At 38.3% G+C, this 20,576-nt stretch overlaps 1 protein-coding gene across 3 annotated transcripts in view; it reads right to left on the reverse strand.

Annotated features, from left to right (window-relative positions):
• Positions 1-20,576, reverse strand: part of LOC126199378 (protein ABHD18) — a 211,304-nt gene that overhangs the window by 94,177 nt on the left and 96,551 nt on the right. For all 3 annotated transcript variants that reach the window (XR_007540163.1, XR_007540162.1, XM_049936294.1), the window contains 2 exons: positions 10,518-10,619; positions 1,990-2,524 (listed from right to left, as the gene is read on the reverse strand). Coding sequence is in view for 1 of the 3 variants with exons in the window: in XM_049936294.1 (XP_049792251.1) it covers positions 1,990-2,524; positions 10,518-10,619 (637 nt within the window). In the remaining 2 variants the exon portion in view is untranslated. The remainder of the gene's footprint in view (positions 1-1,989; positions 2,525-10,517; positions 10,620-20,576) is intronic.

The following is a 20,576-nucleotide window of genomic DNA, read 5'->3' on the forward strand; positions in this document are numbered from 1 at the left end:
CAGGGATCCATCTTAGGGCCATTGCTTTTTCTTGTGTACATTAATTATTTCTCATCAGTTACACTGCCAGAAGCAGAGTTTGTTTTGTTTGCAGATGACACAAGTATTGCAATAAATAGTATGTCAAGTGTAGTTCTAGAAAGATCTGCTAATGATATTTTCATGGATATTAATAAATGGTTTAAAGCCAACTCACTGACATTAAACTTCGAAAAGACTCACTATATGCAATTCAGAACCTGTAAGAGGTTTCCACCCAGCATATGCATAAAATAAAAAGAAGAGCAGACAGAAGAGGTTGACAGTCTTACATTCCTGTGATTACAACTTGATAATAAATTCAGTTGGGAAGAGCACACCACAGAACTGCAGAAACGCCTTAACAAATCTGTATTTGCAATTCGAGTGTTAGCAGACATAGGCGACATAAAAATGAAAAAGCTTGCATACTTTGCCTACTTTCATTCCATAATGTCATATGTATAATATTTTGGGGTAACTCTTCAAGTCAAACAAAAGTTTTCAGAGTCCAAAAGCGTGTAATATGTATTATTTGTGGAGTAAATTCACGGACGTCCTGTAGAAACCTCTTCAAAGAACTGGGTATACTAACTACTGCCTCTTAGTATATTTACTCATTAATGAAATTTGTTCTAAATAATATATCTCTTTTTCCAACAAACAGTTCAGTTCATACATACAATACCAGGAACAAAAATGATCTGCACAAGGACTTAAAAGCACTTACTTTAGTTCAAAAAGGGGTCCACTACTCAGGAACACTCATCTTCAATAATTTGCCAGTAAACATAAAAAATTTAGTTACAAATAAAGATCAGTTTAAAAGGAGCCTGAAAGACTTACTAGTGGCCAACTCCTTCTACTCCATTGACGAATTTTTTAATAGAAACAAATGATGTAATGTATATATTCATACTATTAGTATTGTTATTTCAGCTTAAAAAAAAAAAAATGACATGTTCCACATCCACGAGGATCTCCTCAGCACGGATCTATGGAACGAAAACTAATCTAATCTAATCTAATCTAATCTCCTATACAAATATATCACTGTACAACATATTGTTCAAAAGATATGATGTCATAAACACTGAGATGTGTGAAAAAATGCTGCATCATGGGTGATGTTACAGCTGTAGGTGACAACAGCAACCATTCACAGAACTATGAAGAAGCATTGCCGTAGAGATGTTTGCAAAATCGCACTTTAGACATGCGAAGCAGCTGTGTCCAGCATACAGATATACTGTACTTAAACATTTGTACATTATACAAATTTATTTGTATGACTGTTTCATAATTTCAAAAGTGTTTCCACAAACACATGGAAACAATTCTTTTGATATTACAGTACAATAATAGTTTTTGTTTCTATAGAAAATTGGAAAAATGAATACTTGGGCAATGCTGAGTTTGTCTGCTAATATCATTGTAAAGTATGATCCATGGACAAAATCAACAAAAAAACATTTTCATTCTGCGGTTATTTCAAAATGTCAGAATGAAGTAGTGCCTTACATACTTTGAATATGAATATTTCAACAGTACATAAATTCCATAATAGCTTTTAAAACATCACCAACAGCACCTGATAATTTCATATTCTGAGGTTATCCTAGCATGACAGCTCAATTTCTCTGTACAACACTATGCTGATTTACCTAGTCATTTGCATCAGGTGCTACAAGCAGTGATCTTAAATTCAGAACTCTGTCAGGTAGCACTGCTCAAAGTCTATGGCAAACACAACTAGGTGAGTCATCTAAGTGTCCTGCAGAAAAACTAATACTGCTCTGTTGCTATATAAGGACAGAGATCAAAGCCCTGAATAAGAACACTGACAAAAGCATCTTAGACATAAGCAATAAACATAGGAAAGTTGCTCATGCTACAATACCAATTTTGTGCCACATGCTTGTGAATCAAATACAGTTACTTCTTTTTAGGACACACATATATTATTCTCACCTTTCTTTTTCTGGTCTTCATTATTCTTCCTCCAAGATTCTAGGAGTTTCAGATCCCTCAGCAATTCCTTTATTTTGGTTGTTGGCAGGTTCTGGTTAACAATGTTCACTGATAATATGTTGCTACTTAATTTTGATACCACACTATGAGTATATGGAATACCATTGTTTAACTTATTTATGTTTCCACTAACAGTTCTACAGCACTCCTGAATGTTATTCTGCACATGTGACACTTCTCCCACATTAACTGTTTCCTGTTTATTTACAGATGGTGTTGACACATCAAGTGATGAATTCTGTTTAGAGGAGGCACCTGAATTTCCGTTTTGTTTTTGAAACGTGAACACTCCTTTGTCTTTACACATTAAAGTTACATTTAAAGAGCCTGCACTGGTTTTAACTGGTTCTGAACTGTTTACCTCCTTACTGTTATCACCTGCATCCGTGACCTGTGACTCTCTTCTCAGTTCATTGACACGATCCAAACTCTGAGGGTAATGCTTCGCAAAATGCTGTCCAGCTCGGAATGCATCCTAATGAAAATAATAGATAATTTTAATCTCAAACAGGTAAATTTTTTAAGTAACGCTATTTATTAAAAAATAAGAATAAATTGTTTATAGTTACAAATATTGGCATATTATCAATGATTGTCTATAGTAATATTAATGATAAATTTTAATGACAAATTGAGAAAGTACGAACAATGTAGAAATTCTTGAAGACTATAGCTACTGTAAAAGTAAGAACAGCAGTGATAATTCAGAAAAAGACCAGAAGGACTAACAAAGCAGAAAATTGTTAGGCTGGAACTGTCACTATAGCTACAGAAAAGTCTTGAGATGAAAAAGCCACAGCTAATTCATCAGTCATCCGTGCTTAGAAATGATAGAATCAAACATTAGAAGAATTTAAGGGAAAGTATGAAGCCAGAAATATAGGTGATTTAGCAATGAAACCAGGAGGAAATGTAAAAAGATACTATGGAGAATTATGGTAATGGAGAATCACTGGGAGAATTTAATGCATAAAGGTAACAACTCATTGAATAGTAGAGGAGCTGACCTGTTGACAGGCACATAAACAAGACTGAAAATGTTGCTGGCTTTTGGATGAATCCTCCTTGAGAGCTATATGCATAAATACACCTGCATACCCGCATGGACTGTAAATGTTGCTGGCTTTTGGATGAATCCTCCTTGAGAGCAATATACATAAATACACCTGCATACCCACATAGTCCTATATGACTACTATGTGCCAGCACAGCAGCTTGACTGAAGAGGGAGTTTTGTTGGGGGGGGGGGGGGGGGGAGTGAGGAGAGAAAGGACTGGGACAGAGGACTGATGAAGACTGGCCGACAGTAGGGAGACAGAGGCAGTAGGCACATGGAGGGGATATTACACTGGCGAGCTCCTTCTGCCCACAGGAAAGGGGGTTGTGCACAATGCAGAATGGAGGAGTGGATTTGGAGGGGAGGTAGTACAGAGGAGAAGGAGAAAGTGGAGAGAAGGGTGTGAGGGCAGGATGTGTGAAGTTAGAATCATGTGGCACAGGCTGAGATGGGTTCTTCCTCATCTCTTGACCCAATGATAAGTGGTCAAAGCAGGGGAAAATGATAATGTTCAGTTGTCATGGTCCAGGTTGATGCTGATGGGGTGCTCCTTTGCAGCTGGTTCCTGGGCATAGTTGGAGGATCAGGAGTGTGTATGGATAGGACATAGGAAATCTGTTTGCAGAATAGGTTTGGAGTTGGGGAGGGGTGGGGGGGAGGGAGTAATGCTCACCTGTGAAGAGACCTTTAACATATTGAGGGAGGGACTGCTTATCAGTGCAGACTACACGAGAGATTTTCTTTCATGTGGGAGAGATAGCAGGTATAAAAATGCAGATATTGTTGATGGTTAGTAGCCTTAATAAGAACTGAGCGAGGTGGCGCAGTGGTTAAATACTGGACTCGCACTCGGGAGGACGACGGTTCAATCCCGCGTCCGGCCATCCTGATTTAGGTTTTCCGTGATTTCACTAAATCACTCCAGGCAAATGCTGGGATGGTTCCTTTCAAAGGGCACGGCCGACTTCCTTCCCCATCCTTCTCTAATCTGATGAGACCAATGACCTCGCTGTCTGGTCTCCTTCCCCAAAACAACCCAACCCAACCTTAATACGAACAGAGATTTGGACAAAGCCAGTGGGGAAGTGGAGATCAATTTCCTGGAAGATGGCACGGTCAGCTGAGAAGGGCCAGATGAAGGGATGGGTGAGAAGTTTTGAGGCTTAAGAGGACTGAAGATAGTGTGTCTTGACCCTGGGTCCACATGGCGAAGATATATTCAATGCAAACATAGAGACAAGAAGTTTGGGTTTTGAGTGGATTCACTTCCCAAACCCTTAAATTGTTGTCCGAGGACCCCTTTACAGCTGTCCCATGTGTTTATTTCTGTATTTGCCATGTTTATTTCATGTGTTTACTTTCAGTTTTTCCTTTCTTATCTCTAGTGTTCACTACCCAGTAATATTTGCAACATCCCCCTACAGTGTCTACTCATACTTACCATTCATAAGGCCACATACATTCCTCCTCCTCCCCCAACAGCAATAGCCTGTCTCAAATGGATTCTGTTCACATCTATCTATGTCTATTCAAAAAAGTATTCCTATCCCTAGGTAATACCCACTCCCATATAACCTTTCTTAAATGTTGCCTAACCCATGGAATTTTTCCTAATGGCCTAACTGTAAAAATTCCCCTCTCCGGATGTTAAACATCTCTTCACAGTGAACTTCAAATTCTTAGATTTTACCACTCTCTTAACTTATTACTAGAGAAACAACTCTGTGGCACCCATATCCCTGAACCATCTCTGTTTTTTCTGTTCAGGGTCAATTGCCAGTTCCTGGACCAGTCATCAGTGCTTCTTAGGTCTCACTGCATTTCATCACAGTGATGCTGAATTCCTCAAAAATCTACTTTCCATCTCACAATCCCTACAACAGTGGAGATACTTCTGTCCACCAGTCCTTCAAACCAAAGCTAACCAAAATCAAACACCAAACATTGCCTCTCTCACTTCATACCTCTAACCAACAATGACTCTCCTCCATTCCCAACTAATCAGTCCTTTGTACCTTCCACGAATTCCTTATTTCCAACTTGGCTTCAGCCTCTCTTCCTAGATTTCTTCCCAACAACAAAAATATTTTGAGGGGGGACAAACAGCTATTCATACCCAGAAGATAGAATCTAATTTAATCATCCTCTCCATGGGCAAATGCTTCACCACTGTTGTGATGAACCACAGTGATCACCTGACAGAGCATCCACCAACTTTATGACTCTTTCATCCACAAGTCCTACTACAGTGATCCCAATCCAGAAGTCCAGCAAAGCCTCCAATCCCCACTCAAAGCTTTAGGTTCATTCCAGAATCACCACCCCAAATTCATCTTACTCCTCACCCCCAACTATCTCCTGCACACCAATTTTCTACATGCTTCCCAAAATCTAGAAACCTAATCATCCTGGACACCCCATTGTAGCTAGTTCCCTTTGGAAGAATCTCAGCTCTTCTTGACAGACACTTCCAACTCATTGCCCACAGTCTAGTTTGTCATTCCAAAGACACATACCAGTTCCTACACCATCTCTCAACCAAGTCTATATCACTGCCATCTGGATCCCTACTCATCACTGTTTGTGCCATTCCCCCTATACACAAACATACCCCATGCTCGTAGCCTTGGCTCTATAAAATATTACCAATCCCAGTCTCCAACCAACTCCAAACCCACCACCTCGTTCCTTATACACCTGGCAAACTGCACCCTTACGCTTAACTACTTTTCTTTACAGGGGTAATGCATAAAAACAAATTCACAGCATGTTCAGGGGTTACCGTATAATACCCTGATACGCTAATTTGTTTATCAGTCATCTAGAGGAAACCCACCGCCACCCCCACCATACTATCCTTCCCCCAGCCTCCTCCTTACCCCTGCCCAGTCGCCACTCCCATCATGCACTGGTGCTGCTGCTCACAGTGCGGTTTCAGTTGTCTGAGACAGCAGACGTGTGCAAGTTGCATTTGCGTGAGTGTGTGTGTGTGTGTGTGCGCATGTGTGTATATGTGTGCCTATTACTGTCAAAGGTGTTAATGGCCGAAAGCTATAATCGTGTGAATCTTTTTGTTGAGCCTATCGCGACTCAGCATCTCTGCTATATGGTGAGTTGTAATAGCCTGGGAGGTAACTAGACTCACAAATCAGGACCTGACACTTCGCAAAGTAGTATGATAGACATGTTTCCGTTGACTGGAACACCTCCTCAAAACTATTGAACCTGCATTGTGGATCTATTTTTCAGTGCACAAAAAAATTAATGTTAATCAGGGGATACGTCTGCTACATACAGACTAGTCTGAGAGCTGGTTTTGTGGTCCCCATTACACTACAACCCCATATTCTCAAGTTACAACATCAGGCACATTCGGTGATGTCAATGATGAAGGCAGTGGCAAGGTATCACATATATTGGGTGGGCAATGGAACCTACATCAATCATGAGGTCCAGACCTGCCAAATGTGTGTGCAAAACCAGTCAGATCTGGCATCTGGTGCAATATTTTTCACTATGGCTGCTGACACTCAATCAGCCACAGGATCCTGTAAATATCAATTTTGTAGGCCTGTTCAAGTGGGCCATATGGTACTTGTGGTAGACGCTCTCTCTAACTTCCCATGTGTTGCCTAGGTAACAGCAGCAGTTACAATCTGAAAATCCTTTTCATCCTATATCAGACTCGGAAGTGGAACAGTTGATCAGAATGTTCAAGGGCCTTATGAATGTGATGATATTGTTGGCAACTTCTGAGGAAGCCCTGACATGCTTCCTCGCTATACATTGATCCACACCAATACACAGATGTAGTCTAGCCGAAATGCTGCTAAAGCACAAGCACTATGTCCTTTTGGATCTCCCACAACCAACCCACCAAGCCCAGTTCTTCCTTCCATTTCTGTACTATTATATGGACCCTTTAGTCTGACTAGCACCTACAGCCATATGCAGGGTTCAAATGGCTCTGAGCACTATGCGACTTAACGTCTAAGGTCATCAGTCGCCTAGAACTTAGAACTAATTAAACCTAACTAACCTAAAGACATCACACACATCCATGCCCGAGGCAGGATTCAAACCTGCAACCGTAGGGGTCTCGCTGTTCCAAACTGTAGTGCCTAGAACTGCACGGTCACTCCAGCCAGCCATATGCAGGGATGGACTCAAGGAGTCATCACTGGTCATAGGAGGCATCAATTGTTTGAAGGCATGGCTGGACAAAAGCACCTTGTGTGTCATCATAATCAATTGTGGCTATGACAACTAAATGAAGTTATGCCCCTAATAGAAGCTTGTCTAGTCTCAAATAACCACCTGTGACTGCCACAATAGAGGCGATGCTTCCCAGTTGGCATAGTTTCAGACCACCACTTCCCAGACTTCCACACACTGATCATAGATGTTGCTTGGCTCCACACCTACCAGGGCATTGGTGTTGTGCCCCTCCTGTTGATTTACTATGCCAGGACCACCATAGTAACTGACTATTGGAAGGTTATGGAGGTTGAACTGCTGCACTCGGCTCTGAAAGTACAATTGTCACAAGAGAAATAAATCCCCAAGGCCCTGCTCCCAATTTTCACTCTGTCAATGACAGGGATACGTATGTCTCCTGGCTACCTGTGTTGCTGGTCCCAGTTTCACTGCAGGCACTGCTGCACCTATGGGCTGGTTAATATGGGGAGGGATCTAATATTCCATCATTCAGAGATATGTAAACCAACTGAGTACAGTGGCAATAGTATCTGTGCACCAGATAGTTCTGCAAGAAGCAGTCATGGCTCCAGAAGCAGTGGCAAATGCATTACATGGGGGCAGCTGATGGTGTGCTACAAGAAATAAATTCCTACCTCAGTGACTGGATAATCTTGGTGATGAAGTCTTTATACACCAATCATAAAATAAAACCGTTTACTTCTCTTTCTGGAACTGCACTTTGACTTTGGAACTCTGATTCTGTTGTAATTTATGTATCTTCTGGTTTTGCTCACCGGTACTGATTTAAGCTTATGATACTTGTAGTAATAACATGACTTTTCGGCCAACAACTTAGTACTGATCTCAGTTTCCACATGCTACACTATGTGATCAAAAGTATCTGGACACCACCAAAAATATACGTTTTTCATATTAGGTGCATTGTGCAGCCAACTACTTCCACATACTCCACATTATCAACCTCAGCAGTCATTAGACATCATGAGAGAGCAGAATGGGGGTGCTCTGCGGAACTCACGGACTTTGATTGTGGTCAGGTGATTGAGTGTCACTTGTGTCATACGTCTGTACACGAGATTTCCACAGTCCTAAACATCCCTAGGTCCACTGTTTCTGATGTGACAGTGAAGTGGAAACGTGAAGGGACACATACAGCACAAAAGCGTACAGGCCTACCTTGTCAGTTGACTGGCAGAGACTGCTGGCAGCTGAAGAGGGTCATAATGTGTAACAGGCAGACATCTATCCAGGCCATCACACAGGAATTCCATACTGCATGAGGATCCACTGCAAGTACTATGACAGTAAGGTGCGAGGTGAGAAAACTTGGATTTCATGGTTGAGCGGCTGCTCATAAGCCGCACATCACGCCGGTAAATGCCAAACGACACCTCGTTTGGTGTAAGGAGAGTAAACATCGGATGATTGAAAAGTGGAAAAACATTGTGTGGAGTGATGAATCACGGTACACAATGTGGTGATCCAATGGCAGGGTGGGGAACATCATCTGCCAGCATGTGTAGTGCCAACAGTAAAATTCAGAGGCAGTGGTGTTATGGTGTGGTCGTGTTTTTCATGGAGGAGGCTTGCACTCCTCGTTGTTTTGAGTGGCACTATCACAGCAAAGGCCTATATTGATGTTTTAAGCACCTTCTTGCTTCCCATTGTTGAAGAACAATTTGGGGATAGTGATAGCATCTTACAACATGATCGAGCACCTGTCCGTAGTGCATGGCCTGTGGTGGAGTGGTTACACAACAATGACATACCTGTAATGGACTGGCCTGCACAGAGTCCTGACTTGAATCCTATAGAATGCCTTTGGGATGTTTTGGAACACCGACTTCATGCCAGGCCGCACTGAACGACGTTGATACCTCTGTCAGTGCAGCACCAAGTGAAGAATGGGCTGCCATTCCCCAAGAAACCTTCCAGCACCTGACTGAACATATGACTGTAAGAGTGGAAGCAGTCATCAAGGCTAAGGGTGGGCAGACACCATATTGAATTCCAGCATTACCGATGGAGGGTGCCTTGAACTTGTACATCATTTTCAGCCAGGTGTCCAGGCACTTTTAATCACACAGTGTATATGGTTCACTTCAGTGAGCTGCCTAGCTCGTGTCAGACTATGAAACATAGGTGTTACACTACAAAGTGTAGATGGGAAGTGGAAGTAAGATTAGGAATATGTAAAATGTCTGGATAAAGTAGGAAACCTATCTTTTGTATGAGGGAATGAGAAGACCACGACTTGGACATATGAGGTAGGTAACGCAGTACTGAGCACTGACCAATCTGAGTTCATTTACGTCACATGCAGATACCTTCCAAGTTATTAAAAGTAGATGGAGGTATGGGAAACAGAAAACTATCTGGCTAATCCCCTCTCCTCTACACACAAAGTAGTAGAAAATTTTTAGAGTTTTTACAGCTGCAGAGCACATGAAATCTTATCCTGTTCACTGTGTCACAAGTACTACTGCAGCCTTAATTTAAAAAGGGAGAGGTACCAGTCATTGTAACATAAAAATAAATTCCACTCTGAACAAGTAAAAACTGAAAACTAGTCAAGTCAGGGAGCAACATTACATTTCGGTAAAAAAATTTGGAATACACAAGAATGCACAAGAAATTTAATCTCTTCGACAGTATATCAAGTTTTAAAGTCAGATTGAAGGTAAATGCAATGACCTCTGCTTCTATAACTTAAACATATTCCTCAGGGAGCAATCCATATTGACATTTAAGGAATTCTTGCCAACTATCTAACATTGCACAGTAATTTTAAGTGTTTACGTGGCAATAATTACATACTGACTATTGTTTATAGAAACATGATATGTAAAACTTAATTTTTTACTGAACTATAAACTACAACTCTATCTGATGTTTGAGTGCATTAAAATATGTGACTATGTGCCATAATATAATTCCAAATAGCTTCATATTATCTAACAATAAAACATTTACCAATATCATTAACGTACAATATAAAATACTAAAAATAATCTCTCCCTCAACTGTGTTTATCAGATTCAAGGTCATTCACCATGAGTTATGAACCAGTACCAACATATGTAACTACTGGGCAAAGTTTGCAGATTTAGGCTTTTTGTTTGTGGTATATCTGTGGAAAACCCATTATATATATTACAGAATGTGTACAGAGAAATGAAATAGAAATTACCTCTTTCACAGTCACCATTTTGCGAATTTCTTCTCTATAGGTGTCATCAGAAAAGTACTGTGATGCAAGCAAATCCCAGTTGATGGACTCACTCATAACTCCCTAGAAAAATTACATATTAAGACATTTTTGATGGAATATGACTTATAATAACATTTGTTATGGCTGTAAATGATGTAATGCACATGTGCATTTAGTAATGTATAAGATATTCAGTAAAGTTATCAGCAATAACGGGAAACTATTTGATTTTAATTTCAAAGAAACATATTGACTTTAGAACTAACCACTTGAAAATTGTAAATAAAATTATAAAATAAAACAATGAGTATGAATTAGCATTTTTTCTGTAGATTATAGACTTTTAGAAAGTTTTTCACTTAGTTTCAATGAAATGAATACTAACAGACCAACAGAAACATTGTGTGCTTTCAATTTAAATAATTATACAGATGAATATATAAGTCAATGCTACAGGTTGCTTTAGGCTTCATCAGGGTAGTAAGGAATTCAAAATTGAAAGAGAAGTCATTAAAAGGGGATTCCATCCCATCAAAAACATTCTTGTGATTATTAGAGGACGTTTTCCAATCATACTAGGAAAACAAAGAAGGAATATTTGTTAATGTAACATACAGGGCCCATGTTTCTTTTGATGATGACATTGTACTTTTAACTTCTAGTGCAGGTAAACATCAGCAATAAAAATGTGTGTGAAATCTTACAGGACATAACTGCTAAGGTCATCAGTCCCTAAGCTTACACACTACTTAACCTAAACTACCCTAAGGACAAACACACACACCCATGCCCGAGGGAGGACTCGAACCTCCGCCGGGACCAGCCGCACAATCCATGACTGCAGCGCCTTAGACCGCTCGGCTAATCCCGTGCGGCTCAGCAATAAATGTAAGAACTTTATAGAGCAAGTTTGAAAGTAGGCCTGAAAATCAACTATAATAAGACTTAAATAATGTACAAAAAACAAATTCAAAAGAAAACTGTACATGTTAACAATGAAGTCAGAGAACCAGTTGATGAGTTTTTGTATTTAGTGCAGTTAAAGACAATGAGTGGACAGACAAGAAAGAAGATAAACAGAAGAATGTAAAAATTCCTTTGAGTGCTTTTGGTAAACTAAACAGACTTTCAAACTTAAGCTTCCAATGTGTCTGAAAACCAAAACTTACAATCAGTGTTTTATTACCAGTTTTGACTCATGATAGATACACACTTATATGGATTAATATGGTTCTTAAATGGTTCTTTTGACATTAATCTTAAGGTACCTTTAATTTGTTTTATTTGATATACTCTTACATATTGTTATTTACACTCCTTTCTCTCCCCCCCCCCCCCCCCTTCTCTCTCTCTTTACACACAAACACACACACACACACACACACACACACACACAAACCTTAGAGTTATGTTTTCTAAAAGCAGACTGAGTTATACAGCAGAAATAATTTCAATATATGTTTGGAGTTTATTTTACTGTCTACAAGATTCTTCACATCACTGGGTAAGTATCCAAATAATTTTGTATCTGTATTCATCACTTCTGTCTGTGCCACACTAAGAATAAGTATTGGACAGTGTGAATCATTTCTCCTTCTAGTACCATGTTCATGAATGTTACTAATGTGTTCAAACTGTGATTAATTATTGACAGAAAAATTCCAAAAGGGGTAAATGTAATGTGATGTTACTGTCAGCATGTGCAACTGTTTAAAGAGCTGTCTATAAAAGGGTCTAGAGTGGACACCATATATTAACCCTAATACACACTTTTGTACTTGAAACACTTTCTTCCTCAATGCAGAGTTGTTCCATAATATGACGCTAGAAAACCTCAATGGAAGAAAGTAGGAAAAGCTGGTCAATGTTCTTGACATTTTCATCTCCAAAGTTTGCTATCATGTGTTATGTAATTGACACAGAACTTAGTTGTTTAAGATGATCTATAAAATGTGACTTCCATAGCAGATTCTTACCTACATATACATCCATATTGGTAGGGAGTATGCAGCATCTTATCTTGGACTGACAGATGCAGAAGTAACTTCAGGTGTAACCCACTGAAGTGTGTTGGGTTCCTCACTGTTCATGTTATGTATTAATGATGTTGCGGACAATATTAATAGTAACCTCAGACTTTTTGCAGATGATGTAGTTATCTACAGTAAAGTACAGTCTCAATGAAGTTGTACAAATATTCAGTTAGACCTGGATAATATTTCAAAGTGGTGCAATGACTGGCAAATTGCGTTAAATGTTCAAAAATGTAAAATTGCGCACTTCACAAAAATAGTATCCTATGAATACAATACAACTGAGTGACAATTGGAATCTGTAAACTCACACAAATACTTGGGTGTAACACTTGATAGGGACATGAAGAGGAACGATCACGTAGGCTCAGTCCTGGGTAAAGTAGGTAGCAGACTTTGGTTTGTTGGTAAAATACTAGGCAAGTGCAATCAGTCTTCAAAGGAGATTGCTTACAAATCACATGTGATCCTTCCTAGGATAACGCTCATATGTGTGGAACCCATACCAAATAGGACTGAAGGGGATACTGAAAGTACACAGAGAACGGCGGCATGAGTGGTCACAAGTTTATTTGACCCAAGGGAGATTGTCACCAGCATGTTGAAAGAAAAGAATTCGCAGACTCTTGATGATAGATGGAAACTATCCCAAGGAAGTCTACTGACATTGTACCAGGAACTGGCTTTAAATGATGACTAAGGAATATATTACAATCCCCACATATTGCTCCCACTGGGGTCATGAGGGTGAGTTTAGATCAATTACAGCATGCACAGAGGCATTTAAACAATCATTTTTCCCACACTCCATATGAGGATGGAATGGGAAAAGCTCTAATAACGGGTACAGTGGGATGTACCCCCTGCCTTACACTCCAAAATGATTCAAACAGTATAGATGTAGATGTAGATAGTCTGCAAACCACTGTGAAATGTATGGCAGAGGATATTACCCATTGTACCACACATTACGGCTTCTTCCCACTTGATTTGCAGGTAAAGCACAGTAAGAATTACAGCTTAAATGGCTCTTAGTGCACCATAATTAGCAATTGTGATCCCTACAGTAGTGAATAGTTACTCATTCAATAACGGTTCTTGAAATTTTGTAAAAGCATTTGTGGGCTCACTATAAACACTGAAGAATTCAGAATATTGTGTTCCACTTACTGATTTTCCTTCAAGCATAATTTCTAATGGTGAGGACAGGCTTTGTGCTGTACAGAATTGCATGTTTTTATCTAGGTGCAGTGACAGTCCACTTATAAAGAGACAGTTTATAATATTCAAGAAAATGTATTTATATTTTTAAGTTTTTATCATTCTCAATTAGGTCTGATTATAATACCTACACCAGCAGAAAAGTGAACTATTACTGTTTCTTTGGATATATGATGGCAGCTCATTTTTATGTAAGAAGAACAAGAGTAGACCCAGTATTGAAGCCTATGGTGCACCTACAATGATTATTATGAAGATGCTGTTTTGTTCTGTGCATGCCTTCTACTTCTAAATGTAACACCCTCAATTATTTCACATCAGCAAAAATAAACAATTTTTGAAAACATAATATAAATGGATAGATAAAAAAAATTTACTCACCAAGTGGCAGCAGGGGAAAATGTATATAAGTTAAGGATATTTACAGGCTTTCGGAGCCAGTGGCTCCTCCTCCTGGCAGAAGGGTTGAATGGGAAGGTAGAGATATGAAGGAAGAGGACTGGTGAGGTTTAAGAAAAGCGGAGAGTTATGTCAAGGTCCATAGAAAGATAAGGTTGGGCATAAGCATTCTGTGTTGCTGTTGGCTGCCTTGTGAACAGTGCTGTAACATGGAGGCCACTCATTTATGCAGTGTACTTGTAGCATGTTTTAGTTCCTACTGAAATACTTAATTGTAAGTTGCTATTCTGCTACTGCTAGAATGTTACTGCTACATTCTGTAACTTGTCCAGCTTTTCAATATGCACTGCAGATTCTTTTCTTTTTTTTTAAAAAAAAAAAAAAATCATTTACCTATCGAATTGAAACATGCAAAAAGAAAAAAAAATGCAAAGTATAATCCGTTTTTACAATTTTCTGTCAAAGTAAATGGCCGAAATGAAGAAAAGTTTTACCACGTAAAAAAGCTCTGTATAATGCTTATTTTTATTTTGTATGCATCACAAGTTTAAAAGAACTGCAACTAATAGAGGGACACAGTCACTTTAATTGAAAACATTATAGAAATGCCTTCTTTTTAGAAACAATTTTAATTAGCTAATCTATTTACAACATCCCCAAATCCAAAGAATCCTGCTGACAGGTGTCAAAATTACCAAACTATCAGTTTAATGTCATCGCTGCAAAATACTAACAAAAATCCTTCACAGAAGAAAGGAAAAACTGGTAGAAGCCGACCTCGGGGAAGATCAGTTTGGATTTCAGAGAAATGTAGGAACACACGAGGCAATACTTACCCTACGACTTCTCATAGAAGATAGGTTAAGGAAAGAAAAACCTCCATATATAGCATTTGTGGACCTACAGGAAGCTTTTGACAATGTTTACTGGAATACTCTCTTTCAAATTCTGAAGGTGGCAGGGATAAAATACAGGGAGTGAAAGGCTATTTACAATTTGTACAGAAACCATATGGCAGTTATAAGAGTCGACGGGGAAGCAGTGGTTGAGAAGGGAGTGAGACAGGGTTGTAGCTTATCAATGTCATTCAGTCTGTATAGTGGGCAAGCAGTAAAAGAAACAAAAGAAAAATGTGGAATAGGAATTAAAATCCAGGGAGAAGAAATACAAACTTTGAGGTTTGCCAATGACATTGTAATTCTGTCAGAGGCAGCAAAGGACTTGGAAGAGCAGTTGAACGGAATGGACAGTACCTTGAAAGGAGGAGATAAGTTGATCAACAACAAAAGCAGAATGAGGATAATGGAATGTAGTTAAATTAAATCAGGTGACGCTGAAGGAATTAGATTAGGAAATTAGACGTTATTTGGGAAGCAAATTAGAATTGATGTTGGCAAAGTAGGGAGGATATAAAATGTAGACTGACAACAGTAAGAAAAGTATTTCTGATGAGCAATTTGTTAAAACTGAGTACGGATTTCAGTGCGAGGAAGTCCTTTTTGAAAATATTTCTATGGAGTGTAGTCATGCATGGAAGTGAAACATGGACAATAAACAGTTTAGATAAGAAGAGAATACAAGCATTTGAAATGTGGCGTTACAGAAGAATACTGAAGATTAGGTGGGTAGATCATGTAACTACTGAGTAGGTACTGAACAGAATTGGGGAGAAGAGAAATTTGTGGTATAACCTGACTAAAAGAAGGGACCAGTTGGTAGGACACATTCTGAGGCATCAAAAGATCACCGATTTAGTACTGGAGGGAAATGTGGGGGGTAAAAATCATAGAAGGAGACCAAGAGATGAACACAGTAAGCAGATTCAGAGGAATGTAAGTTGCAGTAGATACTCGGAGATAAAGAGCCTTGAACAGGATATAGTAATATGGAGAGCTGCATCAAACCAATCTTTGGACTCAAGATCACAACAACAACAACAACAACAACAACAGTTAAAACATGATTCAAAATCCCTAACTGGCAACTGAAACTACGATTCATCCAAGAACACAAGACTGACACTGCAGGTACAGGTTATCCAAGTTTTTTCACTGAGAAAATTGTAATTTTTTTGTGCAGTGATGCATTAAGTACTAAACTTGGATATGTACTCTTTGACCCATCAAGCCCATTTTGACTCTATAACAAATATCCGATTTGACAGAGTGAAAATATTTTGACCAGTATTCAATTAATTTCGTGAGATACAAGTGATTGGTTGTTTTTGGAGAAGGAGACCAGACAGCGTGGTCATCGGTCTCATCGGATTAGGGAAGGATAGGGAAGGAAGGCGGCCGTGCCCTTTCAGAGGAACCATCCCAGCATTTGCCTGGAGTGATTTAGGGAAATCACGGAAAACCTAAATCAGGATGGCTGAAGGCAGGATTGAACCGTCGTCCTCCCGACATACAAGTGAATTCTTATTACTTTCTTCATGACGACTGACTACAAAGATCTTTATTACATACTTGCAGTTTCATCCACATTTTTAAGGTGAGCATTTCTTTGGTATAAAGTCACTATGGAATTCTGTAAACTGGCTTTGTCTGAATTATTACAAATAGCTTCTCCTGTGCTGTACATTTAGCAGCAGCCTTCTTCTGTGGTGAAAGATTTCCTACATTTACATCTATGTCTAAATCTATTCTCTGTGAACCACTGAAATGCATGGCTGTGGGCATGTCTCACTGTACCAATTGTTAGGGCTTTTTCCCATTCCATTCACATAATGAATTGTGGGAAGAGTGACTGCTTAAATGCATCTTTGCATACTATAATTAATCCAATCTTGTCTTCATGATCCCCATGGGAAAAATACATAGGGACTCATAATATGTTCCTAGATCCGTCATTTCAAGTTGGTTCTAGAAACTTTCTGAGTAGGTTTTCACGGGGCAGTGTGCATCTGTTTTCAAGTGTCCGCCAGTTTATTTCTTTCAGCATCTTCATGACACCCTCCCATGCGTTGAACAACCCTGTGACTATTCGTGCTGCCCTTCTTTGCAACTCCTTAGTCCAGTTCGTTATTACAAAATTATATATTGTATAGAGTATCTTCAAACTGAAAATAATTTTGTTGTTACTACAAAATAATTTTCACAGCTCTGTTTATTGAGCTCCCAAAAGCAAATAACCTAAAGCCTCCAGAAGTGTGTATAAAAAGGGATCTCAGTAAAAGTAAAATGGATTTATTCTGCAGTAAATTAAGTATAATAAGCTGGCCTGTAGACTACAATAGTTCAAGCTCGATAAACTATGACAAATTCTTAAATTTTTTCTTAGAGGTATTTAATGAATCATTTCCTCATAGATATAAGCAAAAGAAAGTTAATGATAAACTCAAATGGATTACAACAGGAATAAAGATCTCTAGTGCCAGAAAGAGAGAGCTCCACAATGAGTTAAAATCAAACAGAAATCCAGATTTTGTTATTTATGTCAAACAGTATAAAGCTGTATTTAGGAAAGTTGTAGCGGCAGCTAAAAAAATGGCAAATAACAAATTCATACGAGAACACAGAAATAAGACAAAAGCAGTGTGGTCAGTTGTTCAGTCTGAACTAGGAGCCAAAGTAAAAATTCATGAGATTTTGAAAATTAGACATGAAAATGAAATTATAGTAAACCCTGTTCAGATGTCAAGTTGTTTCAATGAATTCTTCCTAAACGTAGTAAGATCGGATGTGGATATGACATTCTATCAGGGCATCAAAAATTTGGAAAACAGCCAGAACACATCTTTTAAACAATTTGAAAAAATAACCCTAAGGGATGTGGAAAAGGAAATATTGTCTCTAAAAAACAAAACCTCACATGGGTGGGATGAAATAACAACATCTGTAATCAAGTATGTGTACGATATTATTTCCCAACCACTGTCAACTATTATAAATCAATCTTATGAACAGGGATGCTTTCCAGAGGTATTGAAATATGGTGAGATCAAACCTCTATTCAAGAAAGGATCGACAGAAGATATGGGGAATTACCGCCCTATCTCTCTCTTGCCGGTCTTCTCTAAAGTGTTTGAAAAGATTGCAGCAAAACAAATAAATAACTTTCTTACTGTAAATGATATAATTTTTAAAAACCAGTTCGTATTCCAACAGGGTACAAGCACTGCGAATGCTATAAATGAGTTTATCCAAAAAATATGCTCCACATTAGATAAAGGTAGAAAGGTCACAGGTATATTCTGTGATCTGACTAAAGCTTTTGATTCAGTGAACCATGCATTACTCCTCCACAAATTACAGATGTATGGAATCAGAGACACTGCTTTAAAATGGTTTAGCTCTTACCTGTCAGGTAGGAAACAAAGAGTAATTTTAACTTCAAATGGAACCAATTATTCATCAGACTGGAAAACAGTTCCCCAAGGAGTCCCACAAGGTTCGATATTGGGTCCCTATCTGTTTCTTTATTACGTAAATGACCTACCACTTGCTATTGATGTTCATTCAGTCTTATTTGCTGATGATACATCAGTTATAATTGAAAATGAGGTATCTGAAAATATTCCAGAAAAAGCCAAAAATACTTTAGAAAAACTTGAATCTTGGTTCTATCAAAATGGACTAAAACTAAATGTAACTAAAACCAAAATGATACAATTTGAAGCTAAATCAGTAGAAAGGAATGAAATAAAGATAACTTGCAATGATCAGGATATCACAGAAGCAAACCACGTGAAGTTCTTAGGCCTAAATCTTGACAAAAATTTAAATTGGAAGGTACACATAGATTACTTAGCAAATAAACTGAACAACTTAGCATTTGAAATGTGTATTTTGTCAGGTGCCACAAACATGGATACCAGAAAGATAGTTTATCACTGCTACTTTGAGTCAGTTATTCGTTATGGCATAATCTTCTGGGGAAATTCAGCAAATGTCACTAGGCTCCTAGTTTACAAAAGAAAGTAATTAGAAACATGTGTGTTGCAAAAAAACGGGAATCCTGTCAACCACTGTTAAAAAATTTAAAAGTACTATCTATCCCCTCACTTTACATATATGAGATTGTGGTGTTCCTATATAGAAATCAACATACACTAGACAATTTCCGTTTTGACCACAACTACAGCACTCACCACAGAGACAACTTCAAACTTCCAACACATCGTTTAAAACTTTATGCCCAAACGCCAGAGTATATGGGGTTAAAAATTTTCAATAAAATAAAAGGCAGTAATATATTTAAAATGGAGATTGGTTCACTGAAAAAATTGCTCTTTATTCTCCTGGTGGAAAAGTGTTATTATTCTGTCGATGAATTCATTGAGGACAGCTTCACAATCTGAACACAGGGATTGTAATACATTTATTATTTTATGTACATGTGTAGCTGTAACTTAGAAATGTAAAATATAATGTAAACTTTTGTATTTCTCTTAAAAAAGTGAAAAAAGTTTTTTTTGTAAACCTTGACATGTCTCCTGTACATCAAATCAAATGATTTGAAAATTGTATGTAATGAGATGAGTAAACCACATAACATAACATACTCTATACACACAGCTAGATGGCTTGGCAATAGAGTCTCCCCTCAGTCCTCTTCTAGCTGAAATTTTTGTGGACCATTTTGAAAAACAGTTCCTAAAATTAAATTCTTAGTGATAATATCAAATATTGGTAGATGATGTACTCTGTCTGTGGACTGGTACCAAAAGACATCTGAACATATTCCTAGAACACCTAAACTCATGTCTGTGGACTGGTACCAAAAGACATCTGAACACATTCCTAGAACACCTAAACTCAACACAAAGACATACAGTTCACCATGGAGATTGGTGAAAAATCCATCAACTTCATAGGCCTCAGTGTAAAAATACACACAGTTTCAAAATTTACAAAAAGCCCCACAACTACAGACACTGTGATATGCTCTTGTCCAATAAACCTAACAGCACACAAACACGCTGCCTTCCATTTCACCATGTCTTACATGTATACCATGGTCAAAACACAATTTAAAAATAGAATAGATACCGTTCAATGTATTGTATCTAACAATGGCTGTAACCCTCTGTTAATTGACAACATTCTACATAAGAAACAAAGAAGAAACCTACACAATAAATAAGACTATAAGGATGGCTGTAAGCGTTTCATTTTCTTACAATAGTGAACAGCCATGGTCCCCAAGACCAGGATGGACATACAAAAAGAAGAAAAATGCTGCCCTATGTGAATGCCGCCCTGCAGTAACAGTCATATTTAAAACCAACTGGTGTACTATCTCATATTTAGGAAAGCTTTCCAACAAATTAACCAAACTCTTAAAACTTGTAAAACTTCACGTTATGTAAGAGGCACTACAGCTCACATCTTATTCAACAGCAAGGACAAAGCAGATTTATTAAGTAACAGTGGTGTTTATA

The sequence above is a fragment of the Schistocerca nitens genome, chromosome 8, assembly GCF_023898315.1.
Source record: "Schistocerca nitens isolate TAMUIC-IGC-003100 chromosome 8, iqSchNite1.1, whole genome shotgun sequence".
Lineage (NCBI taxonomy): Eukaryota > Metazoa > Arthropoda > Insecta > Orthoptera > Acrididae > Schistocerca > Schistocerca nitens.